Source organism: Furipterus horrens, unplaced genomic scaffold (genome assembly GCF_987537825.1).
Source record: "Furipterus horrens unplaced genomic scaffold, mFurHor1.1.pri manual_scaffold_13, whole genome shotgun sequence".
Taxonomy (NCBI): domain Eukaryota; kingdom Metazoa; phylum Chordata; class Mammalia; order Chiroptera; family Furipteridae; genus Furipterus; species Furipterus horrens.
In genome coordinates, this window is record NW_028327183.1 from 32,827,608 (window position 1) to 32,854,533 (window position 26,926).

The window sequence follows — 26,926 nt, forward strand, 5'->3', positions numbered from 1 at the left end:
AGCCCCAGGATGGGGTCTGAGGGAAGAACCAGTGAGGATGCCAAGTTTCATGGATGCCTTTATCCTTCACATGTGGTGGTGGGGGGCAGGGCCCCCAGGAACAAGGGGCCCGACAGGGGCCTCCTGCTTTACACTGACCCCACAGCTCCTCTCTGAGACCCCTCTGCCCACACTGACATGTGGCCATCTGAGGGGAGGTGTGTCTGTCCAGCCAGAGTCACCCCTCCTGAAATAGCGGTGTCTGGGCCTGTCAGTGGGAGGGTGGCAACAGGGGCAGGTGGTCCTGGCGGGGGCGGCCCCGGAGGAGTGGTGATCGGCGCAGGCAGTCCGCATCCTCCAGCGACTGGGGCAGCCCCCGGCCACGGCTCTCAGGCAGCAGCAGGACACACAGCAGGGCGAGGATGGCGAAAGAGGCGAAAACCACGTGTTGCAGGAAGAAGCCCCGCCGGCCTTGCATGTCAGCAAGGGGGGCAGCTGCCTGGCCCAGGAACCCGGCACCCAGCACAAGGCCCAGCCCTGATGCCCTGCAGGAGAGGGTACAGTGTGGGCAGCCTGGGTGGGTGGCCACCCTCCCCAACAGCTGGACAGGTAGACACAGCCTGTGACTCAGTGCTCCCAGGGAGGTCCAATGCCAGGGAGGGGCCAGCCCCCAGCAGAGCCAGAGGTGTGGGGGCTCCAGGTAAATGAAACTGAAAACAGTTTTGTGAAAAAGCTTTTCCCTGCCCTGGAACAAGTTTTGTTCTTTTCATTAGAAAACTGGAAAACAAAATTTCCCCTGAAATTCTACCCTCTCTGGGGGCTGTCTCATTTCTGCCCCTCCATTCCTGAGCTGTGGTCCAGGCCTTTCTACACCAGTGTACCCTGTGTCACACAGGAAAAGACAGTCTGAACTCTGGCTGTGATGGAATGGAAACAGGGGTATCTGATCCCAAGAGGGCTCTGGGGCTGGGCTGGTAGGACCCTGTGTCTTGCTATGTGGCTGGGCAGCCTGAAGCTCACCTGATCACTGTGGGAAAGATCTCAGCCCCAAAGAGGCTGCTGAGGATGGACACAGCCCAGGAGGCCAGGAGCCCCAGGACAGAGAGGGACAGCACGGTCCAGCCCGGCAGGTCTGGGGATGAAGAGAGAGGGACCCCTCACTGCCCACACCAGGCTGCTCAGGGCCTCCCCTCACGCACATCTCAGGGGTCCTGCTGGGCCTGCCCCAACCAACCTTCCACCCCAGCACCTGCACTCTGAGTCTGGCATCAGGTGTTCCAGGCTGCCCCTGTCCAGACCAGACCCTTCTATTTAGCCCCTTCACATAGATCCTTTTAGCCCCTTAACTCTTTGGGCCTTGGTTTTCCTGAGTGCACAGTGAGAAGATGAGCAACGTAAAAGAACAGCGGTCTCATCCCAACACACCACGCTTCTCTCTTGTGACCCCAGGAGGGGGCCGATCCCAGGGCTCTCCCCATCCCATCAGGCTGACCTCAGCCAAACGGGATGGTCCTGTTAACCTGCAGAGCCCCACACTCACACTGGACCCCTGAAAGAAGCAGCAGGGATGCCAGGCCCATGACCAAGGTGCTCAGCAGCAGGACTAGGCGGCGCCCCCAGCGATCCGCGGTCAACAGCAGGAAGACAGTTGCTGCCACCTCCAGGCCAGCCCCGAGGAAGTAAGGCCCATAGAAGGCCGCCTCATGAGGGGCCAGTCTTTGGAGGAAGCTGGCTCTGATGCCCCCACCGACCAACCTAGGAGGCACAGGGCAAAGCTATAGATTCAGCCAGACCTGGGGACTCTGGGGACTGAACCCCCACAGGGGGCGAGGCACAAGTCCCTCTCTCTTAGCCCACCCATACCCTCCCCTCCTCACGAACTGAAGCCCAGGATGAGTCCATTCCTCCAGGTGATGCGGGTGTGCCGGAGCTCTAGGACCCAGTGGTGCTGGGGTTGTGGGCTCCCTGCAGACAGCACATCCAGCTCTATGGACAGGAGAAAACATGAGGGGGTGCATATGTAGGGGTGACAACTCTCCTCCTCCAGCATCCAGGCTTCCCTTCTCCTGGCTGGTGCATTACCCATAGCCAGGGAGCTCTCCTCCTCAGGACTGTTCTCAGGGTCCACGCCGCTGGCTTCAGCGAAGTGCCATAAGATCTTCCTGGCTTGGGCCAACTGCCCTGTGGCCAGCAGCCAGCAGGGAGACTCAGGGAACAGGGCTGGGAACCTGCAGGGATGGGGTGAGGATGCCTTCAGATCCTCCCCACAGGGATAACAGGGGCCCTTTCTCCCTGGACCCAGGGTCAGGATATCAAGTGGTTTTCCATGTCTCTGTCCCACACCCATGTGCCTGGTGCTGCATGGAGGTGCTGAGGAAAGTGACATATGTGGCCTCCATGGAGGCCACTGGCCTGTCTCCCGCCACACTTACCCCCAGAAGAGCAGTAGGAGTCCTGTTGCTAGGGCGCTCAGCCCCTGCAGAAGGCGCCAGTCCTGTGCGAGCAGGGCCAAGCCAGGCAACAGCAGAGTGCCCACCACAGAGAAGAGGCCGGCCCCCACAGAGAACATCAGGCGGTGCAGGGGGTCGCACAGCTCCAGGCCTGAGCAGACACAGCAGGCCTGAAGCGAAGTCCTCTAGAAAGGGCTGCTCTGTCCAGGGCTGTGGGGACCAACTGCTGACCTGTCCAGGAGCTGGACATCTGAGGCCAATTCACTGCCCACTCCAGCACCTGAGCCTGCCCGCAAACAGCAGAGCTCACAAAGCAAACAGTACCCACCCATCTTCTTGAGAAGAGCCCTCAACAGGAGTAGAGAGTCCTCCCATGCCACTGACATCCTCCTTCAGTGGGGTCAGAGGCCTAGCCTGAGTGGGTGCCCCTCTGCAGTCCCCCATGGTACTCACGAGCCACGTAGAGGGCTAGGAAGGCCCCTGCCAAAGCCCCTCCATGAAGCAGCCGCAGGGCCAGCAGGGCAGGAAAGCTGGCAGCCAGGGCCTCAGCAGCCCCCAGGCCTGTGGCCAGCACCAGGGAGGCCAAAAACACAACCCGACGACCAAACCTGGTGGGCAGTGGGGGACACATAAGGATGCAGGTCAGGATAGCTCAGGAGTTTAGTGGGGCCCTGAGGGGTTCAAGGGGGGGGAGCACCTCACCGGTCACAGCCCATGCCCAGGATGACACAGCCCAACAGGCAGCCCAGAAGGTGACTCGTCTGTTCCAGTGGCACCTTCCAGCCATCCTCGCACACGAGGTTCCACTGCAGGGGACACCATCACCTGTCATCCAGCTAGGCCCCCACACCTTGCTGAAGTCCCCAGATTGTCAGGCTGGGAGGGGGCCCTAGACATCCTGCTTTTATTCCTCCCTGGGGACACTGAGGCACAGAGAGGGCAAGGGATCGCCTTAAAGTTGCACAGTGTGGTCTCCTGATTCTGGTGGGCTTCACATGGAATTGAAACACTACCTAGTCTGAGCATCCAGTGGGTAATGACCTGGGATCCCCAGAGTACCCACATGGAGCTCAAGTCTGGTTTCCGTTTTCTCTGGATGGAGTTTCACCTCCCCACCCCTCCAGCCCTCACTCTCCCTCAGAGCCTGGACTTCAGCTGATCTTAGTTTCTACCTGCTGTGAGCAGGGCCCCCAGGGCCTCACCCTCACTTCTCCCCTGCTCTACTCACTTCAAGAGCAATTCCCGGAATAGAGTGCAGGGCTGTGTTCACCTGGTTTTCCTGGTCAAGGGTCCTTGACCTCAGTTTTGCCAAATCTCCCCACCTTCCCTTCCAAGGACCTGTGTCTTTTTTCTTACAAGGTTAACATACTGGATGGGGTAACACTATGTCAGAGTTTTTATTTTAAAATCCAACCACTTGTGAAAGCTGGTGGAGCACTGATTGATCTGCACACTAACAGGAGGGCAGGTATGTGTTGGAACAGAATGGGTGGGAGAAGAGAAGCTCTGCCGGTTAGAGGGCCCCAGGCAGACCTGGCAGGGATGTGGAACCTTGCTCCAGTTTCCACACTGGGGCCACTCCTCCCAGGGCTGGGGGGTGCAGCTGTGGGACTGAGGCTGCCAAAAGGAGGCAGGCCTGAGGATGGGACAAAAGGTACCAGCTGCCCCTCCCTATTTCTTCCCACCCAGACCCCTGAGTTGCTTCCTTGGGTGCCCCTGCCTCTAGTCCAACCTGCAAACGCCTCACAGGTGGGAGGTCTGCCTTTCACAAATCGAACTGACTGTTGTATTGCTCCCTTGATTGAAGACCTTCTGTTTTGGAAACCCAGTCTCGGCATAGCCCAGAGCTACAGGTTGCTCAAAACGTTCAAGGCACTGAAGTGAACTCTTGGCACTTACCTGGCTGGTCATGGCTTCAGCTTGACTCCCCCTCCTCCTCCCCCAGGCTGCTTACCCACCTTGGCAGCCCTTGGCCCTCATACTCTGCCATTAGGCCTGACAATCTGATAAACTGGGCATCAGCTGCGCCATTTGTCTCAGTAGAGCAAGGACAGAGGGCAAGGGGGGAGGGAAAGGGGAACGGAGGAAAGGGGGAGAAAGGAGGACAGAGGAGAGGAGACAGAGGAAGGGGGAGAAAAGAGAGGGAACAGAGAAGGGAGACAGAGGAGGGTAGATTAGAAAAAGGGGGAGAAAGGAGGGGGACAGAGAAGAGGGAGCAGAGAGGCACCGAAGGAAGGGGAACAGAGAAATGAGGTAAGAAGGGCGGGGGACAGAAGAATGAGGGTACAGAAAAAGGGGTGTAGGAACGAGGGGAGAGAGGTGGGGGGCAGGGTGTAGAAGACCCCAGGCAGTCCTCCCAAATCTCGAACCTCGGTGACCGGGCTGCGTAGCAGGCCTGCGGCGGGAAGCGCGTAGTGCCAGCCGCGTGTGCAGGACCGCGTGCCGTTGGGGTGGGCGCGGGGCGTGGGCTCGGAGTAGCGCAGGAGCAGGCAGGGGCTCGGGGCGCGCGCAGGGCCCAGGCGTGGCACGCTGGCATCGAGCAGCGCGGGCCCACTCAGGGCGCGCAGCGCTGGGGGCAGCAGCGCAGGGTCCGGCTGGCAGTGATGCGCAGGCAGCGCGGTGAGCAGCGAATCTGAGCACAGTGCCAGCCCCAGCACCACGCATGGCAGCCACGAAGCGGCGGCCAGCAGGCGCCGGGCACGGCCGAAGCCTCCTGCCGCACGCATCACCCGCACCTCTGGCTCCATCCGCGGCCTCTGAGCCTGGGCGAAACTTGAGGGCGCGGAACCTGCCGGGAGGAGACAGGTTGCATGCAGGACCTTATGGGCGCGGTTGGCAGGTGGGGAAACGGAGACGGTGGGGAGGGGCCTTAGGGGGCGTGGCCATTAAGGGGCGGTGCTATAGGGGCGGAGCAGGTCCCTGGTGGGCATCTTGAAAGGGGGCAGGGTGGGGCTGAAGAGGCTAAGGCCAGAGGGCGGAGCCAGGAGAGGGACCCCAGAGGGCAAGGCAGGTGAGGATCTTCGTTCCTGGGACCCTGGGGCCTCGGGTATTGTGGAGGGATACCTGCTGGGGCATCGCCATCAGGGCGTCCGAGCGCTGGGACCTGTCGGAGAGAGCTCTGGGGTGCGTGGTCCGGGTGGCTTCCGGGCTACGCTGGAGGCCGGGCTAGGCCTGTCCTCGCGGAATCCGGGCGGACACTCCCTCAAGCTTCTCTGAGGCCTAGGGGTCCCAGCGTTGGTCTGAGAGCCCTAGGGCCGTGGGGCGGCTGGGGGTCGGGGGTCAGACGCATCTTGGACCCCTCACCGGCCTCGGGCCGGGCCTACCGAGCCCGGGCTGCCACTGCCCTCCGGCGGCTTGACGCAGCGCTGCAGCCGTGAGAGGAAATGGCTGGGACCGTCCTGCTCCCGTGTCCAGCCCCGGCCGGTGTGCGTGGCCGCCGTTGCTGCAGCCCCGGCGGAGTGTGGTATCCAGTGAGGAGAGAACCTGCTTGGTGCTCTGCGTTCTCAGAAGTTTGAGGATTATCGTAATTATTTTGCAAAACGTGCTTCAGTTACTTTGTCCAATTCTGAGTCCTTTTGTGAACTTGGCTCATAATGGCGTTGCGTTTATGGATTAAGTAGGGGCACCGACATCGTCACCCTAGTGGAGGCTTCCACCCAGGAACAAAGTAAGTCGCATCTGTTTTCAACTTCTGTTTTTCGCACTGAGGAAAATTACAGTAGGTCCTATAGATTATGCCTAAAATTTCCTAACTAGTTTACTTTCTGTTGCTTTGTGAAGGGACTGGATTTGCATTGTATTTTCCAAATGGCATGGTTTTTGCATCAAAGGATGTTATTGGCTTTTTGAAACTATTTTATTGAGGTGAAATACACATAATATGCTAACACCACCTTTATCAAATTTCAAAATATTTTCACCACAAAAGAAAACCTGGTATCCATTAAGTAGTCAGTACCTATCCCTCCCCCCCACCAAGTCCCACTCCCCCAACCACTAGCCATACAGTATGGTGGTCTTTTGGGTCTGGTTTCTTTCACTTAGAATAATGTTTTCAAGGTTTACTTACATTGCGGTATCTGTCAGGACTTCATTCCTTTTTATGGCTGAGTAATATTCCATCATGTAGACCTGTCATATTTTGTTTATCCATTCATCTGTTGATGCACATTTTGGTTGTTTCCACTTTTTGCCTACTGTGTGAATAGTGCTATGAACATTGGTGTACAGCAAGTTCTCCAATAACATTATTTGGTCACACGTTAATGAAATGTGGGAACTTATTATTTATATCAATTAGCCTATGGTAAAACTGCTTTCATTATATGTCATTTCGCTTAGCCGCAGAACCTATGGATGATGTTAAATGAGGAGTTACTACTGTAGAAGTATTTGTTTGAATACCTGTTTTCAGATCTTTTGGGTGTATGCATAGAAGTGAAATTCCTGGGTCAAGTAGTGAGTCTATGTTTAACTTTTTTGGGAACCACCAAATAATTTTCCACAACGGCTGCCCATTTTACATTCCCAACAGCAATACACAAGATTCCAATTTCTCCACCTACTTGCCAACACTTATCTTCCCTTAAACACACACACACACACACACACACACACACACACACAAACTGCACTCATCCTAGTGAATGTGAAGTATCTCATTGTGGTTCTTATGTGCATTTCCTTAGTGGCTAATGATGTTAAAAATCTCCATGTGCTTGTCCATGTATATATCTTTGGAGAAATAACTGTTCAAAACTTTTGTTCTTTTTTACTTGGGCTACATGCCTTTTTGTTGTTCAGTTTTAAGAATTTTTTACATATTCTGGATACTAGGCTTTATCAGATATATGATTTGTAAGTATTTTCTGCCATCCAGTAGAAAATCTTTTCACAAGATTTTAATGTTGATAAGGTTCAGTTTTTTTTCTTTATGCTCATGCTTTTGGTGTCATATGTAAGAAACCATTACCAATATCATGAAGATCAACACCTGTGTTTCCTTCTGAGCATTTTAGTTTCACCTCTTACACTTAGAGGTTTTTATAAAGTATATTTTATTGATTATGTTGTTACAGTAGTCCCAATTTCTTTCCCCTTTGCTCCCCTCTTCCCAGTACCCCTCTTCCCTTCAGCAATCCCACCCCCCTCTGTTCAGTCCATGGGTTGTGCGTATAAATTCTTTGGCTTCACACTTTCCTATATTATTCTTAACTTCCCCCTGTCTATTTTGTACCAACTGATTATGCTTCTTTTTTTTTTTTTTTTAATGTTTTTTAAGATTATGCTTCTTAATCTCTGCACCATTTCGCCATTTCTCCCCCTTCTCCCCACCAGCTGATAACCCTCCAAATGATCCCCATACCTATGATTCTGTTCCTATTCTGGTTTGCTTAGTTGGATTTTGTTTTTATTTTTTAGATTCAGCTGTTGATAGTTGTGAGTTTGTTGTCATTTTAGTGTTCATAGTTTCGATCTTCTTTTTCTTAAATAAGTCCCTTTAACATTTCATATAATAATGGCTTGTGATGATGAACTCCTTTAGCTTTACCTTGACTGGGAAGCACTTCATCTGCCCTTCCATTCTAAATGATAGCTTTGCTGGGTAGAGTAATCTTGGTTGTAGGTCCTTGCTTTTCATCACCTTGAATATTTCTTGCCAGTCCCTTCTTGCCTGCAAAGTTTCTTTTGAGAAATCAGCTAACAATCTTATACGCACCCCTTTGTAGGTAACTCTCTGCTTTTCTCTTGCTGCTCTCTTTATCTTTTACCTTTGGCATTTTAATTATGATGCGTTTTGGTGTGGTCCTCTTTGGGTCTAGCTTGTTTGGGACTCTCTATGCTTTCTGGACTTGTATGTCTATTTCCTCTGCCAAATTTGGGAAGTTTCCCTTCATTATTTTTTTCACATAAGCTTTCAGTTTCTCGCTCTTCCTCTTCTCCTTCTGGCACTCCTGTGATTCGGATGTTGGCACGTTTAAAGTTGTCGCAGAAGTTCCTAAGCCTCTCCTCATTTTTTTTTAGTTCTTGTTTCCTCATTCTGTACTGGTTGACTGTTTTTTTCTTTCTTATGTTCCAAATCATTGATTTGAACCCTGGTTTCTTTCCCTTCACCATTGGTTTTGTGTGGACTTTCCTTCATTTCACTTAGCATAGCCTTCACTTCTTCCCTTATGCGTTTGCCATACTCAGGCATATCTGTCAAGCCTGTGAGCATCTTTATCACCAGTGTTTTGAACTCTGCGTCTGTTAGGCTGGCTATCTCCTCATCCGTTAGGTTGGCTATCTCCTCATTGCTTAGTTCTCCCACTGGAATCTTGATCCATTCCCTCTTTCGGGCCATACTTCTCTGTCTCCTCATCTTGACAGGCTCCTGTGTGTGTTTGCCTCTGTGTCTCAGGTAAGCTGTCACTCCTGTTATGTTGTAAGAGGCAGAGTCTTAGATATTCATCAGTACAGGGTGACCCGTTTCAGCATGCTGTGGAGCTATGTGTGGGGGAGGGGTCTGAGAGGGAACAATGCTGCCTGCTCAGCACTTGCCCCTCTTCCAGGCACCTCTCCAGCTGTTGCCCTGGCTGTAGTTCCCAGAGTGGGTGGGTCTGCAGACATTCTAGAACTGTGAGGGTCCTTCAAATAAGTGGACTCTGCCGAGAGACCGGCAGTCTCCTCTGCCCCACCCAGCGGCCTGCACAGTCAGAAGCAGTGAGGCTCTATTTTCCCCAGTGCTTGGGACCGTGAGCTGTGTAGCCTGGTCTGGGGCTGGGAATGCTACCCAGGTGTCCCTCCCGACTTTTTAAAATGTGTGACTGCATTTTCTGCCGGCCTGCCGCCACCGCCACTACATCTGCTGCCGCCACCATACCGCATTCTCTGTGCCCCTCTTACCTGTCTGGATGAGTATTTCTTCTTTGTATCTTTGTTGGACTTCCATGCAGTTCAATTTTCTGGAACTTCTGGTTGTCTCTAGTTTTGAGGTAGTTGTATTCCTTCTTAATTGTGGAGGGAGATGCAGCGTGTCTGTCTGCACCTCCATATAAGTTCTTTGGCCACTCCATTTCCTATGCTGTACTTTTACATCCCATGGCTATACTGTAACTACCGATTGGTACTTCTTAATCCCCTCACCTCTTCACCCACTCACCCAAATCCCCTCTCATCTGACAACCATCAAAACCCTCTCCACCTGGCTGCTGTGGCTCAGTGGATTGAGTGTCGCTGGTTCGATTCCCAGTCAGGGCACATGACTAGGTTGCACGTCAGGTCCCCAGTGGGGGCGCAAGTGCGAGGCAACTGCACAGTGATGTTTCTCTCTCTCTCTTTCTCCTTTACCCTCTCTCTAAAAACAAACAAATTAATAAATAAATTAATTTAAAAAAACAAAAACAAAACCCTCTCCATATCCATGATTCTGCCTCTGTTCTTCTTGTTTGCTTAGTTTGTTTTTAGATTCAATTGTTCTCGTGGGTTTTTTTTTTTTTTTTTCTTTTGTACCCTAACAGACCGTCTTAAATTCCATTATAAACAGGCCCTTTTGATAAGGAGAAGAAAAGTGTAGGTAAGGAGTTTGGAATTCAGGGAAAAGGTTAATCAGATAAAAGCTGCAGCATTCTTTCCTCTGCGCCCTGGGCGGTTGTCCTTGTGTCCTGGGCGATTGTCCTTGTGTCCTGGGTGATGGTCTTTGTGTCCTAGGAGGTGGTCTCTGTGTCCTGGGAGGTGGTCTCCATGCCCTGGGCAGTGGTCTTTGTGTGCTAGGGGGTGGTCTTTGTGTCCTGGGAGGTGGTCTTTTGTGTCCTAGGATGTGGTCTCTGTGCCCTGGGCAGTGGTCACTCTGGAGCACAGTGGCTCAGATACCATCTTGGTTGCCTGCAGGCCTCCTGAGGCACAAGGGTGGAACTGCTTCTGGTCTCCTGGTGTCGAGGTGCGTCACACCTCCAGTTCCTGGAACAAGAGCTTTTTCCATGCATTGATCACTTAGCTTATTAGCTGTCACCTGAAACTGCACTCCCCGTTGCTTCGAAGTCCCCAAGACTCTAGATTCAATTGTTGATAGATTTGTATTTTTGCCATTTTATTGATCATATTTTTAATCTTTTTTTTCTGAAATAAGCCCCTTTAACATTTCATATAATGGTTTGGTAATGATGAACTCCTTTAGTTTTTTCTTGTCTGGGAGGTAAAGAGCATCTTTTGCTGTTGAGGCCTTGGATTCTAAATGATATCTTTGCTGGGTAGAGCAATCGTGGCTGTAGGTCCCCCTGCTTTTCATGACTTTGAATATTTCTTGCCAGTCCCTTCTAGCCGGCAAAGTTTCTTTTGAGAAATAGCTGACAGTCTTATGGGAACTCCCCTGTAGGTAACTAACTACTTTTCTCTTGTTGCTTTTAAGATTCTGTCTTTTTCTTTAACCTTTGGCATTTTAATTATGACGTGTCTCAGAGTAGGCCTCTTTGCATCCATCTTGTTTGGGACTCTCTGTGTTTCCTGGATTTGCATGTCTATTTTCTTCACCAAACTAGAGAGGTTTTCTTTCATTATTTTTCAAATAGATTTCTAATTTCTTGCTCTTTCTTTTCTTCTTCTGGCACCCCTATGACGCAAATGTTGGAATGCTTGCAGTTGTCCCAGAGGCTCCTTACACTGTACTCATTTTTTGGATTCTTATTTCTTCTTCTTGTTCTGACTGGTTGTTTTTCTCACCCCTTTGTGTTCCAAATCATTTATCTGATTCTCAGCCTCATCCATTCATCTATTGTTTCTGTGTAAATTATTCTTTATTTCAATTAGTGTATCCTTCATTTCTGACTGGATCTTTTTTATGCTGTTGAGACCCTCACTACTTCTTTGAGCATCGTTATAACCAGTGTTTTGAACTCTGCATCTGAGAGATTGCTTATCTCCATTTTGTTTAGCTCTTTTTCTGGAGTTTTGATTTTTTCTTTCATTTGGGCCATGTTTCTTTGTCTTCTCATTTTGGCAGCCTCCCTGTGTTTGTTTCGATGTGTTAGGTAGAGCTGCTATGAGTCCCTGTTTTGGTAGTGTGGCCTAATGTATTAGCTGTCCTGTAGGGCCCAGTGGCACAGCCTCCCCTGTCATCCAAGTTGGGTCTTGAGGTGTGCCCTTTGTGTGGGCTGAGCACATGCTTCTCTTGTAGTTGAGCCGTGATTGCTGTTGGCAGGTCAGTGGGAGGGATTTACCCAGGCCAGTCAGCTGCAAGGACTGGCTGTGACCACTGACCAGCAGCCTCTGCCCTACATGGAGGATCAGCTGTGCAGGGACAGGGTGACATTGCTCCAGCATGGTCTATAGCTGTCCACTGGGTGTGCTGGCCCTGAGGTTTCCCAGGTGGTATAGGCCAAGGTCAGCCCCCACCTGTGTTCTGCCCCAGGCCACCCTGCATGAACTATAAAGCAATCTGAGATGGCTGCTACTTATGCTGGGCTTGGAGATTCCCAGGTGAAGCCAAGCTGTGAATCTAGGCTGGCTACTGCTAGTGCCAGGCCTGGGTCCACTTAGCAAGAGGTATGGGGGATGGGGGCTAGCTGAGGCTGGCTGTTGTTTATTTGAGAGGATTTAGGAAGTTGTGAAGGAGCCAAGACCAGCCATTTATATGGAAAAGTCACTGTTAACAGCTTGGGTGGGCCCATAAGTTGGGTGGGATGGACTCTCAGGGTGCTTCGAGGGCTGGGCAAACACTGTTAGCCAGGTTGATGGTGTCTCAGATATGGCACTTGCCTGCTGATTCTGTGACTCTATGGGGGGAGAGTTGATAAAAGGAACAATGGCCTCTGCCCACCTTTCTGTTTGCAAGAAAACTGTCCCCCAGCTCTCACATTAATGCCAGACACTTCAATTCCTCCCCATATGCCACTGGTGCCCTTCAAGCTGCTACCCCGATGCTAGAACTCTGAGAGGGTGAGTCCATGTGTGGGTTCTTTAAGAGGAACTACTTGGGACTCCAGAAGTTTCTTCCACTGACGCAGTCTTCACTGGTTTTTGCAGCTAGCAGTTATGGGGACTTATCTTTCTAGCATTGGAACCCTGGGCTGGGGGGCCTGGGTTGGGGCTGGGACTCCTCACTCCCAAAATATACCTCCCAAATTGTTATCCACCACACATGGATGTGGGACCAGCTCCTTATGTGTCTCCACTACTCCTACCAGTCTGGATGGATGAGGTTTCTTTAATTCTGTAGTTGTCAGACTTCCATTCAACTTAATTTCTGATGGTTCTGAGTGTTGGTTGTTCTGTATTTTAGTTGTAATTTTGATGTGGTTGTATGAGGAGGTGAGCCATGTTTACCTATGCCGCCATCTTGACTGGAAGTCTACTCTCCATGTTGGCACTCTTGATGAAAGCAATTGTATGGTTAATATTTAGACTCTCAATTTTATTCCATTGGTCTATATATCTGTCCTTATGCTAGTACAGTAGTCCCTCTCTATATCATGGCTCACTTATTGTTGCCTCACTGTATCGCGGGATTTTTAAAAATATTATATTTAATTATCGCGGATTTTTCGCTATATCGTGGGATTTTGCGGTACTGTATATGTATGTTGTTAAAGTTACGTAGGTTTTAAGAGTGCAGAATATGTTTAAGAACATAAGTAGTGTTTATAAAAGTGTGGAAAAGGTTAATAAGGGAGTGGGAAAGGTTAATAAGGGACTGGGAATGGTTTATAAGTGTGTGGGAAGGGTTTATAAAGCCTTAAAGTATATATAAATACTAAAATAAATGTAAGGTTCCTACTTCGTGGATTTTCATCTATCACGGGGGCGGATCTAGAACGTAATACCCGTGATAAGTGAGGGAATACTGTACCATGCTGTCTTAATACTGTACCTTGGTAGTACATTTTGAAATTGAGAAGTGTGAATCCTCCAACTCTGTTCTTTTTCAAGATTTTTTATTTTTTATTTTTTTGCTATTTGGGGTACTAGCCTTTCCATATGAATTTTAGTGTCGTTTTTTTCTGTTTCCGCAAAAATAAAATAAACCTTTTGGGATTTTGGTAGGGATTGCTTTGAATATCTAGAATGTTTTGGGAAATATTATCATCTTAACAATATTAAGTCTCCCAATCCTTGAATACAAGTTGTCTTTCCATTTATTTAGGTTGTCTTTAATTTCTTTCCGAAGCATTTTGTGGTTTTGGGTAAACAAGTCTTATACTGCCTTGATTGAACTTATTCCTATTTTATTTTTTGATACTCTTATAAGTAGAATTATTTTGTAAACTTTCCTTTTAGATGGCTCATAGCTAGTGCATAGAAACACAAGTGATTTTTAAAATGCTGATCTTGTAGCCTACAACTTTGCTGAATTTCTTTATCCTCGAGGAAATACCAGCAAACTGAATCTAGCAGCATATTAAAATGATTTTACAACATGATCACATGGGATTTATCCCAGAAATATCAGGATGGTTCAACATACAAAAATCAACCAATGTAATATACCATATTACTAGTAGGGAGGGGAAAAACACAGTCATCTCAATCAGTGCAGGAAAAGTATTTGACAAAATTCAACATATCGCATGATTAAAAGCACTTAAAAAACTAGGCATATAAGACTTTCACTTAAGATGGAGGCATAGTAAACACGCCTTCAGTCCTCACACAGCTACAGCGAAAATTACAACTAGACTACAAAAGAAATATCACCCAGAATCATCAGAAAATAGAGCTGTATGGAAGTCAGACAACCAAGGATTTAAAGAAGCCACATTCATCCAGACAGGTAGGAGGGGTGGAGATATGGGGACGTGCAGAGAGGCATGGAAGGGTGCAGAGATGCAGAGAGGAGCAGAGATGCGGGACAGCGGCTGGTCCCACATCCACGAGTGGTGGATACAAATCATGAGGGAGACCTTGGGAGCGAGGGATCCCAGCCCCAGACCAGACTACCCAGCCCAGGGTTTCAGCTTGGGGAAGATAAGTCCCCATAAGTTCTAGCTGTAAAAACCAGTGGGAGTTGGGGCTTCAGAGGAAACTCAGGATTCACAGGAGAATCCTCTTAAAGGGCCTGCAACGGACTTAGGACTTGCGCAGACTCACTCCTGGCATTCAGCACCAGGGCAAGCTGGAAGGGACCAGTGGAGGTGGAGCCTTTGGGAGATTAATAGGTCTTGAGAGTAGAGCCCTTGTGATGAGATTAGTGCCCTCAAAGGAAGAGATAAGAGAGAGATCTCTTTTTATCTCTCTGCCATTTGAGGATGCAATGAGAAATTGGCTGTCTGCAAGTCAGGAAGTGGCCCTCACCAAATCTGGTACCTTGATCTTGGACTTCCCAGCTTCCAGAAGTGAGAGAAATGTTGTTTAAACTACTCAGCTTAAGGTATTTTGTTATGGCAGCCAAGTTGACTGAGACATAGGTGTTCCTTATTTTTACTTATGGCTTTGAATTACCATATCGTGTCCTTTCAATTTCACGCTGAGGACTCCTGTATTTCTGGAAAGCAGGTTACTGATGAGAAACTCTTTCAGGTTTTTTTGTTTGTTTGTTTGTTTTTGAAGAGAGAGAGAGAGGGGGGAAGAGAAGGAGAAAGAGAGAAAGAGAGGAAGAGAAACATCGATTGGTTGCTAGTGAAGCTATCAGGAACTAGAAGTTGTTTTTTTTTAATGAAAATATTTAAAAGTACACATTCACAGGGATGTAAATTAAAGTACAGCATGGGGAATATAGTCAATAATATTGTTACGTATGGTGCCAGGTGGATACTGGAAATATCAGAGGACCACTTTGTAAAGTATATGTTTGTCTAACCACTATGCTGTACACCTGAAACTAATAGAAAAATATTAAATGAAAAAAAAGAAAAAGAAAAAAAAGATTACATGTTCTGGATGGGTTCTAAAGTCATTTATTTGTTTGGGAGAAATTCAGCAGAGTGCCTATTTAGCTGTTTTTTATTTGTATTTGAAATATTTAAAATGTACTCATTATTTATCTCTCCTTAATGTATTGAATCATGAAAACTGACTCCAGAAAAATAAATAAAAATGAAAAAAATTACTGTGATAACTATGTATGGTGCCAGATGGGTACTATACTTATTGGGGGGATCACTTCATAAATTATATAATTACTGTACTGTAAAACTGAAACTAATATAATATTAAATGTCAACTGTAATTGAAAACAAAGTAAAATTAAATTTAAACTACACAGTCAATATATTTTTTTTAATTTTAAAGATTTTATTTATTTATTTTTAGAGAGGTGGGAAAAGGAGGGAGAAAGAGAGGGAGAGAAACATCAATGAGTGGTTGCCTCTAGCACACCCCCAACTGGGGACCCGGCCCACAACCCAGGCATGTGCCCTGACTGGAAAGCAAACTGACAACACTTTGGTTTGCAGGCCGACACTCAATCCACTGAGCCACACGAGCCAGGGCACATACAATGTTTTTAATAGCTATGGAAGTATTCAGGTTATGCATTTTATTTATGGATGAGCTTTGGTAATTTGTATCTCAGGGAATTTGTCCATTCCATCTAAGTTGTTGATTATTGCTATAGAAGTTGTTCATACATTCCTTCATTATCTCTTTAATATCTGGAAGATGTTTAACAACATCCCCTCATTCTGATATTGATAATGTATGTCTTTACTATTTTTATGGAAGTTTGGCTAGAGACCAATTTTACTGATCTTATCAAAGTATTGGGTTGGCCAAAAAGTTATTTTTCCTGTAAGATGGCTCTAGTAGTGCTTAGTTGTTTAAATTAATTACAAGCAATTTTGTTAGATTGTATTGTGACAGCTGTCTTATCAGCATGCATTTAAAAAAACTTGTCAAAACTGGCGAATTTTTGTGTGGCCATTTTAATATTGAAGATGGAAGAAAATAAGCTACACTTTTGGCATATTATGCTTTGTTATTTCAAGAAAGGTAGACACGCAACTGAAACAAAAAAAGATTTGTATGAAGTGTTTGAAGAAGGTGTTGTGACTGATCGAACGTGTCAAAAGTGGTTTACAAAGTTTCGTGCTAGAGATTTCTCACTGGGCAATGCTCCACAGTTGGGTACACCAGTTGAAGTTGATAGGGATTAAATAGAGACATTAATGGAGAACAGTCAACATTATACCACGTGGGAGGTAGCTGACATACTCAAAATATCCAAAACAATAAAGTTATTGGTGAAAATGAAAAAAATGTTTCTTTCATTATATGGAAAAAACAAAACAAACTTTTTGGCCAACCCAATACCAGCTTTTGGATTTCCCATTTGATTTATTCTTTGATCCATGGGTTTTAAGAACCATATTATATAATTCCCAAATACTTGGAGATTTTAAAAGGATCTTTTTTTATTGATTTGTAGTTTAATCCCATTATGAATGCAAACATATTTTATGTGACTTGAATCCTTTGAATTTGTTGAGACTTCTTTTATGACCAAAGTATAGTGTATGTTGGTAAATGTCCCCTGTACTTGAGAATAATATGTATTCTTCTTTTGTTGTATGAAGTGTTCTATGAATGTTAATTAGATTAGTTTATTTGATAGTGTTCAGATTTACTGTCCTGGCTGATTTTATACCTACTTATTCTATTGTTGAGAGAGAGAGTCAAATCTTTGATGAAATTATGCATTTGTCTATTTTTCCTTGCAATTTTATCAGTTTCTGCTTCATGTATTTTGAAAAATTGCTATTAGGTGCATAGCTTTGTCAGTTGTTATTGTCACTATCTGACTCCTTTGTCATTATGAAGTGAGCTTATTTCCTGAAATTCACCTTGTTTGATATTAAAATAGCCATTATAGCTTTCATTTTTCTTTTCTTGTAAATAAACTATTTCGTGAGTTTTGCAGGTAAGAAATTTTGAATTTTTAAACTTTCTTTGACTTAGAAAAATAGATCTATAGGACTTCCAGTCAAATGGAGGCCTAGACAGACATGTTGCGTCTCCCTCCAAAACTAAGAAGGAACCAGAGACAACCAGAAGTTCCAGAAAATCGAACTGCATGGAAGTACAACAAACAAAGATATAAAGAAGAAATACTCATCCAGACCATTAGGAGGGGCGGAGCCGGGGCAGAGAGGATGCTGTGTGGTGGTGACAGCAGTGGCGGCCACAGCAGGCTGGTGGAAAGCGCAGTCACACATTTTAAAAAGTCAGGAGGGACACCTGGGGAGTGTTCCCAGCTCCTCACCAGACCACAAAGATCACGGTTCCAGCGCTGGGGAAAATCAAGCCTCATTGCTTCTGACTGTGCTAGCCAGTGGGGGTTGGCGCAGAGGAAGAAACTGCTGGTCTCTCAGCAGAGTCCACTTGTTTAAAGCGCCCCCATGGTCCTAGAAGGTCCGCAGACCCACCCACTCTGGGAATGATGACCAGGGCAACAGCTAGAGAGGCACCAGTCCCATACGAAAGTGGGAGAAGTGCCTGGAAAACGGGCAAGTAATGAGCAAGCGGGGTATTGTTCCCTCTCTGACTCCTCCCCCACATACAGTGCCACAATGTGGTGAAACAGGTCACCCTGTACTGATGAATACCTAAGGCTCCGCCCCTTACAACATAACTGGAGCAACAGCTCTACCTAAGACACAGAGACAAACACAGGAGCCTGTCAGAATGAGGAGACAGATAAGTATGGCCCAAAAGAGGGAACGGATCAAGGATCCAGTGGGAGAACTAAGCGACGAGGAGATAGCCAACCTAATAGACGAGGAGATGGCCAACCTAACAGAATGCAGAGTTCAAAACACTGGTGATAAAGATGCTCACAGGCTTGACAGATATGCTTGAGTATGGCAAACACATAAGGGAAGAAGTGAAGGCTATGCTAAGTGAAACGAAGGAAAGTCCACACAAAACCAATGGTGAAGGGAAAGAAACCAGGGTTCAAATCAGTGATTTGGAACATAAGAAAGAAAAAAAACAGTCAACCAGTAGAGAATGAGGAAACAAGAACTGAAAAAAATGAGGAGAGGCTTAGGAACCTCTGGGACAACTTTAAACGTGCCAACTCCGAATAATAGGGGTGTCAGAAGGAGAAGAGGAAGAGCAAGAAATTGAAAGCTTATGTGAAAAAAATAATGAAGGGAAACTCTCCAAATTTGGCAAAGGATATAGACATACAAATCCAGAAAGCACAGAGTCCCAAACAAGCTAGACCCAAAGAGGACCACACCAAGACACATCATAATTAAAATGCCAAAGGTGAAAGATAAAGAGAGAACCTTAAAAGCAGCAAGAGAAAAGCAGAGAGTTACCTACAAAGGGGTGCGTATAAGATTGTTAGCTGATTTCTCAAAAGAAACTTTGCAGGCAAGAAGGGACTGGCAAGAAATATTCAAGGTGATGAAAAGCTATCATTTAGAATGGAAGGGCAGATGAAGTGCTTCCCAGTCAAGGTAAAGCTAAAAGAGTTCATTATCACCAATCCATTATTATATGAAATGTTAAAGGGACTTATTTAAGAAAAAGAAGATCAAAACTATGAACACTAAAATGACAACAAACTCACAACTATCAACAACTGAATCTAAAAAATAAAAACAAAATCCAACTAAGCAAACCAGAATAGGAACAGAATCATAGGTATGGGGATCATTTGGAGGGATATCAGCTGGGAGGGAGAAGGGGGAGAAATGGGGAAATGGTGCAGAGATTAAGAAGCGTAATTGGTTGGTACAAAATAGGGGAAAGTTAAGAATAATATAGGAAAGGGTGGAGCCAAAGAACTTACATGCACGACCCATGGACATGAAGGGGGGTGGGATTGCTGGGAGAAGGGGGTATTGGGCAGAGGGGAGCAAAGGGTGAAAAATTTGGACTACTGTAACAACATAATGAATAAAATATACTAAAAAATAATTTAAAAGAAGAATAGATCTGTAAACTCCATACCATCATCTCTGGCTTTCTTTTGAATAGTGTTAGTACGGTATATCTCCTTCCATATTTTTACTTTTAACCTGCTCGTGTATTTCTTATAGGCAGCATATAGATTGGTCTTGATTTTCAAGCCAATTTGACAGTCTCTGCCTTTAGTTGGGATGTTCAGAACATTCTCACTTAACGTGATTTTTTTATATGGTTAGGTTTGACTTTGTCACCTTGGTATTTGTCTTTTTCTTGTCCCATCTCTTCTTTGTTTCCCCCCTCCCCATTTCTGCCTTTGGAATAATTATTTTTCATGATTCCATTTTATTTTCATTGTTGTCATATTTGTTGCTGTAAATTTTTAGTTTTCTTCTTTTCTTTGCTTTAGGGTTTTTAGTATCTCTTTAACTTACCACAGTCTACCTGCAAGTGATAGGATGCCATTTCACATGTAAGTACCTTCAGTAGCATACTTACATTTCTTCCGTACTTTTGTGTATGCTATTGTTATACATTTTATTTTACATGTGCCCTAATTCACATTTGTGTTATATTTTTTAACAGGCAATTGTTTTAAAGAAATATATGAAATAAATCTTATCTTTTTAACCATGTAGTTAACAGTACTAAAGACTTTCACTCCTTTATGTAGGTGCAGAATTATATCTGATATCACTTTCTTTCTGTCTGCAGGATTTCTTTTTTCTTTTTTTCCCCTTCATAAACCTTATTTATAATTCAGGATTCCTTTTTTTCTTGTAATGTGGGTCTGCTTGATATTAGTTTTACTTTTATATTACATAAATGTCTTTATTTTATGTTTTTCTTTCTTTTTTCTTTCCTTTAATCCTCACCCAAGGATGTGTTTCTTGATCTGAGAGAGAGTGAGAGAGAATGACAGAGAGAGAAACATTGATCAGTTGCCTCCCATACGCACCCTGACCAGGGATCAAACCTGTAACTTAGGTATGTGCCCTGACTGGGGACTGAACCTACAACCTTTCGGTGTCTGGGACAATGCTCCAACCAACTGAGCCACCTGGCCAGGGCTTCCTTTTTCCTTATTGTGTGATAATATGCATGAAATAAAGTTTACCACCTTAACCAGTGGTATTAAATACAGTGGTATTCACGTTCTTGTGCAGCTATTATCACTATCCATCCCCATACTCTTTTCATCTTGTAAAACTAAAACTCAGTTCCTACTAAACAATAGCTCTTCATTCTCCTCTAAGTCCTTGGCAACCACCATTGTATTTTTCTGTTTGTGTGATTTTGACTACTCTAAGAACCTCATATCAGTAGAATAACAGAGTATTAATCTTTTTGTGACTAGCTTATTTCACTTACCTTAATGTCCTAAGGTTTGCATGTGTCAGAATTTTTTTCCTTTTTAAGACTGGAGAAAATTCCATTGTCTGTATGTACCACATTTTGCTTATGCAGTTATCCATCAGTGGACACTTGGGTTACTTCCACGCTTTAGCAATTGTGAATAATGCTGATATAAACATGGGTGTACAAAGACCCATCTACAAGACCTTGCTTTCACTTCTTTTGGGTATATACCCAGAAGTGGAACTGTGGGATTGTATGGTAATTATAGTTTTAACTTTCATTTTTAAAGTATATTTTATTGATTATGCTTTTACAGTTATCCCAATGTTTTCCCCTTTACCCCCCTCTGCCTGATACCTCCCTTCCCTCCAACAATAGCCCCTCTCCCTTAGTTTGTGTTCATGGGTCATAATATAAGTTCATTAGCTTCTCCATTCCCTATACTACTCTTAACGTCTCCTGTTTATTTTGTACCTACCAGTTATACTTCTTGATCCCCGTACCTTTCCCTCCATACTCCCCTTCCCCCCTCCCCATATGATCTCTGAACCTGTGGTTTTGTTCCTGTTAGAGTTGTTTGCTTAGGTTTTTTGTTTTTTAGATTCATTTGTTGATAGCTGTGTTTGTTGTCATTTTACTGTTCATAGTTTTTATCTGTTTCTTAAATGTGTCCCTTAACATTTAATGGCTTGGTGATGATGAAGTCCTTTAGCTTTACCTTGTCTGGGAAGCACTTTCTCTGCCCTTCCATTCTGAATGATAGGTTTGCTGGATAGAGTGATCTTGGTTGTAGGCTCCACAAAGTTTCTTTTGAGAAATCAGCTGACAGTCTTATGGGAACTCCTTTGTAGGTAATTCTCTGCTTTTCTCTTGCTGCTTTTAAGATTCTCTTTAGCCTTTCGCATTTTAATTATGATGTGTCTTGGTGTGGTCCTCTTTGGGTCTAGCTTGTTTGGGACTCTCTGTGCTTCCTGGACTTGTATGTCAGTTTCCTTTCCCACATTAGGGAAGTTTTCCTTCATTATTTTTTCATGTGTGTTTTCAATGTTTTGCTCTTCCTCTTCTCCCTCTGGCATCCCTATGATTCGGATGTTGGCACTTTTGGAGATGTCCCAGAGTCTTCTTAAACTCTTTTTTTTTTTTTTTTTTTTTTTAAATTCTGGTTTCTTCATTTTGTTACAGTGGGATATTTATTTCTTCATGTTCTAAATTGTTGATTTGAATCCTGGCTTCCTACTCATCGTTGGTCCCCTGTATATTTGTCTTTATTTCACTTCGTATAACTTTCTCTTCTTCATTTTGTGGCCTTACTCAATCATTAATTTGAGCATCCTTATTACTAGTGTTTAAGTATTTCTGGAGTTTTCATCTGTTCTTTCATTTTGGCCAAACCTCCCTGTCTCAACTTGACAGCCTTCCTGTGTTTGCCTCTGTGTATTAATTAGGTAGAGCTGCTGCACCTGTTATTTTGTAAGGGGCAGAGCCTTAGGTATTTTTCAGTGCCGGGTGACTGGGTTCACTGTTTTGTGGCTCTGTATGTGGGGGAGGGGTCAGAGAGGGAACAATGCCTCTTTCTCAGCACTCTTCCCCTTTCCAGGCACTTCACCTGCTTCCCGTATGCAACTGGCATCCCTCTAGCTGTTGCCCCGCTGATGGCTCCCAGAGTGGGTGGGTTTGCAGACGTTTTAGGACCATGGGGACCCTCTTAACAGACTACCCTGAGAGCTGGGCAGTTTATTCTGCTGCCCCAATCCCCTCTGGTTTTCACAGCCAGAAGCAACAAGGCTTTATTTTCCTGGCACTGGAACTGTTAGCAGTGTGTGGTCTAGCCTGTGACTGGGATTTCTCCCCAGGTGTCCCTCCCGGCTTTTATAATGTGGGACCCCTCATTCAGCTGGTTGGCCACAACTTGCCTTCCCACTGCTATCTACTGCACTGCCACTGCGGCCACACTGAGTCCTCTCCACCCCAGCTCCCTGGCTCTGCCCCTCCTACCCATCTAGTTGAACACTTCCCCTTTAAATATTTGGTTGTTGGACTTCCATACAGTTTGATTTTCTGGCAGTACTGTTTTTTTGTTTTTGAGGTTAGTTGTGATCCTTCTTATGGTTGTGCAAGGAGGTGAAGCATTTCTACCTATGTCTGCATCTTGGCTGGAAGTTCCTTTTTTTTTTTCTTTGTGTGTGTGTGTGTGTACCATTATTAGATTTATGAAAAAGAAAGCTTCATATATACAGTCGTCCTTTTTCTTTGAAATGTGTCTGATCTCCATCCTCCTTTACAAATTGTCCCTGTTTGTGCTATAAGTTTGTTGCTGATCTTACTTGTAGTCTTGTGACCTTTTGGTTTTTGTTTCAAGTCAAATAACTCTCTTGCATATTTCTGGTAATGGGGGTCTTCTGGTGATAAATTTCCTCAGCTTCCAGATGTCAGGAAAAGTCACTATTTCTCTTTCATATTCAAAGGATAACTTTGCTGGATATATTATTCTTGGCTGGTAATTTCTTTCTGTACTTTGAACATTTGACTCCACTCTCGTCATGCTTGTAGAGTTTCTGCTGAGAAGTCTGATGAAAACTTGATGGGCTTTCCTTTGTAGGTCACTTCCTTCTTTCCCTGGGTGCCTTGATAATTCTTTATCATTAATTTTTGACTGTCTTAGCCCTGGCTGCTGTGGCTCAGTGGATTGAGCGTCGGCCTGCGGACCAAGTGTCGCTGGTTCGATTCCCAGTCAGGGCACATGAGTCGGTTGCATGTCAGGTCCCCAGTTGGGGGCGCGTGAGAGGCAACCACATAGTGATGTTTCTCTTCCTCTCTTCCTCCCTCCTTTTCCCTCTCTCTATGAATAAATAAAAAAATAAATAAATTTTTGACAGTCTTAGTACAATGTGTCTTGAAGAAGGCCTCTTTGGATTGAGGTAACTAGGTGTTCTGTTGCTTCTTGAATTTGAGGATCTAGCTCTTGCCATAGGTTTGGGAAGTTCTCATCAACTATTTGTTTCAATAGGCTCTTTGTTTCATTCTCCCTCTCTTCTTCTCTGGTATGCCTATTACTCGTATATTACTCTTTATGATGGAGTCAGATAGCTCTCATAGAGTTCTTTCATTTTTATATGCTCAAGTCACTCTCTTCTTCCCTCTGCATCATGTCTATATTTCTGTCTTTGATATCACTAATTCTTTCCTCCATCTGGTCAGCTCTTAATTCCTGTGCTTGCTAGTTCATTTTGATCTCTTTTATTGACCTCTTCATCTCCAGAATTTGTTTGGTACTTTTTTAAAGTTTCAATCTCTCTGGTAAAGTACTCGTTTTGTTCTTTGATTTGTCTTCTGAGTGCATTAAATTGCCTGTCTGTATTTTCTCACTTCTTGTTATTTTTCAGAACTGCAATCTTGACTTCTGTCATACTTCCTGTCTTTAAGTACGTTTTCTGGAGATTCATTTTCTTTTCTGAGTTGCCTTACTATGTCAGATATTCAGGTATTTGATGGATCCCTTCTCTCCCTAGGCATCTATGTGAGTGGCACTTCTCTAGCAGATTCATACAAAGAGGTCTTTCTATTCCTTTCCACTAGGTAGCACTGAATCACAAGATTTTTTGTTTTTTGTTTTTTTTAGCTCTGTGAAATCCCAGTGATGCTGCAGTCAGTGTAGCTGTACTACATGGGGGTGGAAAGTGAACAGCTTCTTTGTTTTGCCCTCCTAGTAATGGTGACCTTGTACCTCTATGGGATTCCCCCCAGTGCCCTAAACCCAGGATCGGTCACAGAGTGCACCCTTTGCTCAGGGAAAAATGTGATTCTGTAGTACCAGTTCTCGGGTTTGTGGATAATGTATTCCATAGCCTGACAGCAAGGGTGAAGGGAGTTGAGCTCTGGGGAGGCTAGGGGGCAGCAGGGATGCATGGCTATATTTGTGTGTGTGGAATACTGACTGCCCAACAACCGCAGCTGCACTTCTGTGCTATGTCCTTGCCCAGGTCTCTGGGCTCAGCCACAGCTTGTGCTGCTCACTGCTATGGAAATGCCTACCAAATGTTGCTCTTCCTGGCTGAGGGGAGCACCATCCACAACTAGATTCTTTCCCTCTCCGGCTGAGCCCCGCCGTGAGCTCCTGGCTCCAGGGTTGCATCCATGGATCATCTTGGCCCTTCTCCTTTCTTTTGTCCCTCGTTTGTTCCCACTTGCCCACCTTTAGATGTTTTAATGCACAGATCTCTCAGGCATGTTGGTGGGTTGAGCAGGGAATCCTTTGCAGTCATAGTAGTTCGAGTTGTTGAAACTTCAAGGGAAGAGACCAAGGGGATTTCTCATGCTGCCATTGCTCTGGAGTCACCCTTTTGGAGATCGGAAGACTGAAAAGGGTTTCGCAGGGCAAAATCCAGGTTTCTAGGGTGGCATTCCTTTCTGGAGGCTCTAGGGGAGAATTTGTTTTCTCCCTTTTCCTCTTTTTAGAGGCTACCTGTATTCCTTGGCTCTCTATTCCACTTCTCTCTCTTCAGAACTAGCAAGATCAGACCAAGTCCTTTTCGCATTGCCATTTCTCTGGCTAATTTTTATGTACGGTATTATGGGTCCAATTCACTCTTTTGCATGTGGATATTCAGTTTTCCCAGCACTGTTTGTTGAAAAGATTGTCCATTCCCCATTGAATGGTCATTGCCCCCTTGTCAAAAATAATTTGACCGTATATGTGAGGATTTATTCATGGGCTCTCTATTCTATTCCATTCGTCTATATGTCTGTGTTTACTGTACTTTTGTAGTAAGTTTTGAAATCAGGAAGCGTGAGTCCTCCAGCTTTTTCAAAATTGTTTTGGCTATCTTGAGATCCCTTTAGATTTTATATACATTTTACAATAGGTTATTCTTTTTCTGGGAAAGAAAAAGTCCTTGGGATTTCAATAGGGATTGGATTGCATCTGTATATTGCTTTGTGTAGTATTGACATCTTAACGATATTGTCTCCCAATCCATGAACATGAAACGTATTTTCATTATTTGTCTAATGTTTTTTCAGCTGTGGTTTGTGGTTTTCAGTGTACTTAAGTCTTTCACCTCCTTGGTTAATTCCTAAGTATTTTAATTTTTGTGATGCTGTTATTAATGAAATTTTTTGTAATTTTCCTTTCAGATTGTTCATTTCTATTTCTTTAGCATTCAGTAGTTTGATTTATTTAGGTATTGATTTCTTTGAGTTTATCCTTTTAGATTTGCTTAGCTTCATGAATATATAGGTTTATATTTTTGCCTAACTTGGCATTTTTCAGCCTTTTATTTTCTCAAGATTTTTTCACCGTCATCCTCTCTCTTCTTCTTGTGGGACTCCGACGACATGAATGTTAGATCATTGTGTCCCCTAGGTACCTGAGGATCTGTTCATTTTAAAAAGTCTATTTTTCACTTTGTAATCAGATTGAATACTTTATATTGACCTCTCTTCAAGTTCCCTGTATCTTTAACATTCTAATATTAATCTATACACTGAGCTTTTTCTTTTTGCTTACTTTTATTTTCTAGACCTAAATTTGGGTTTTCTTTTGCTATCAGATTCTTTTCTGCAGGTTGGGAAAAGATCTTCATTTCTTTTGTTTTCATCTAAGCTGGGGGCTACCCTGCACAAGGCACCAGTTTTCTTGACATAAGGACCCTGTGTCTAGACTGACAGGACACCTGGGGGCTGGGTGTTTCTCTAGTTTGTTTTTGATACTGATAAGGTTCTGAAGCCTCTGAAGGCCAAGGGATCAGGAAGTGTCTGCAGAGGCCTTGAATTATGGGGTGGTGGACCCTCTCACCAGTGAGGAATTTGGCACCCATCTGTGCCAGAGCTATGTCCCCAGGCTGCAGTCAGGGTGGCTCCAGGTGTGTGGAGCAGGGGGCTAATGGTACAAGCACTGCCTTCCTCCAGCTCGTCAGATGCTCCTGAAGGCAGCCTGACACCTACACCTGCAGGCACAGACCTCAGGGACCATCAGCAGTTATCTCCAGACCAGACACAACTCTGGACTCCTGGGTGTTCTAAAAATACCTGCACTGATACCTCAAGCCCCAACAGATGAACACTGGGAGCAGAACCAGACAGCCTTTTTTTTTTTTAACTTTATTTATAAACGTTCTCTGGGGGACAGAGCACCTCAATGATGCCCACCATGCTGTGCATGCTGGCACATGCATGGGATTAGGGGTTCCAGGACTTTCACTGTTGTGGCCTCAAGCTACTGATGTCAATGCATGTCCATGGGAATGAGCCCAAGTTAATTTATGTTGTTTAAAAAAGCAGCAGGGGTTACAAGAAGTGTTATTGTGATCTAAGTT

General features: G+C 45.2%; 1 protein-coding gene and 1 long non-coding RNA gene across 5 annotated transcripts in view; one reads left to right on the forward strand and one right to left on the reverse strand.

Moving 5' to 3' along the window:
- Positions 1-176: 176 nt before the first annotated feature.
- On the reverse strand, positions 177-5,244 carry SLC22A31 (solute carrier family 22 member 31). 3 transcript variants are annotated; one of them, XM_090258978.1, is made up of 9 exons: positions 4,799-5,244; positions 3,132-3,235; positions 2,883-3,037; positions 2,412-2,580; positions 2,062-2,207; positions 1,857-1,965; positions 1,520-1,734; positions 1,000-1,111; positions 177-524 (listed from the first exon to the last, which is right to left on the reverse strand). In XM_090258978.1, the coding sequence occupies exons 1-9, from the start codon at positions 5,174-5,176 to the stop codon at positions 251-253; spliced, it is 1,662 nt and encodes a 553-aa protein (XP_090115104.1). In that variant the 5' UTR covers positions 5,177-5,244; the 3' UTR covers positions 177-250. The 3 variants fall into 3 exon arrangements, with proteins under 3 accessions (XP_090115104.1, XP_090115106.1, XP_090115105.1); XM_090258980.1 differs by having other exon boundaries at positions 5,165-5,242; XM_090258979.1 differs by lacking the exon at positions 1,520-1,734 and having other exon boundaries at positions 1,861-1,965.
- Positions 5,245-5,345: 101 nt separating this feature from the next.
- Positions 5,346-26,926, forward strand: part of LOC149994422 (uncharacterized) — a 49,036-nt gene continuing 27,455 nt past the window's right edge. The window contains exon 1 of one of the 2 annotated variants that reach the window (XR_016507727.1): positions 5,346-6,096. This is a non-coding gene — a long non-coding RNA (uncharacterized LOC149994422). The remainder of the gene's footprint in view (positions 6,097-26,926) is intronic. The other variant, XR_016507726.1, reaches the window with a different exon arrangement.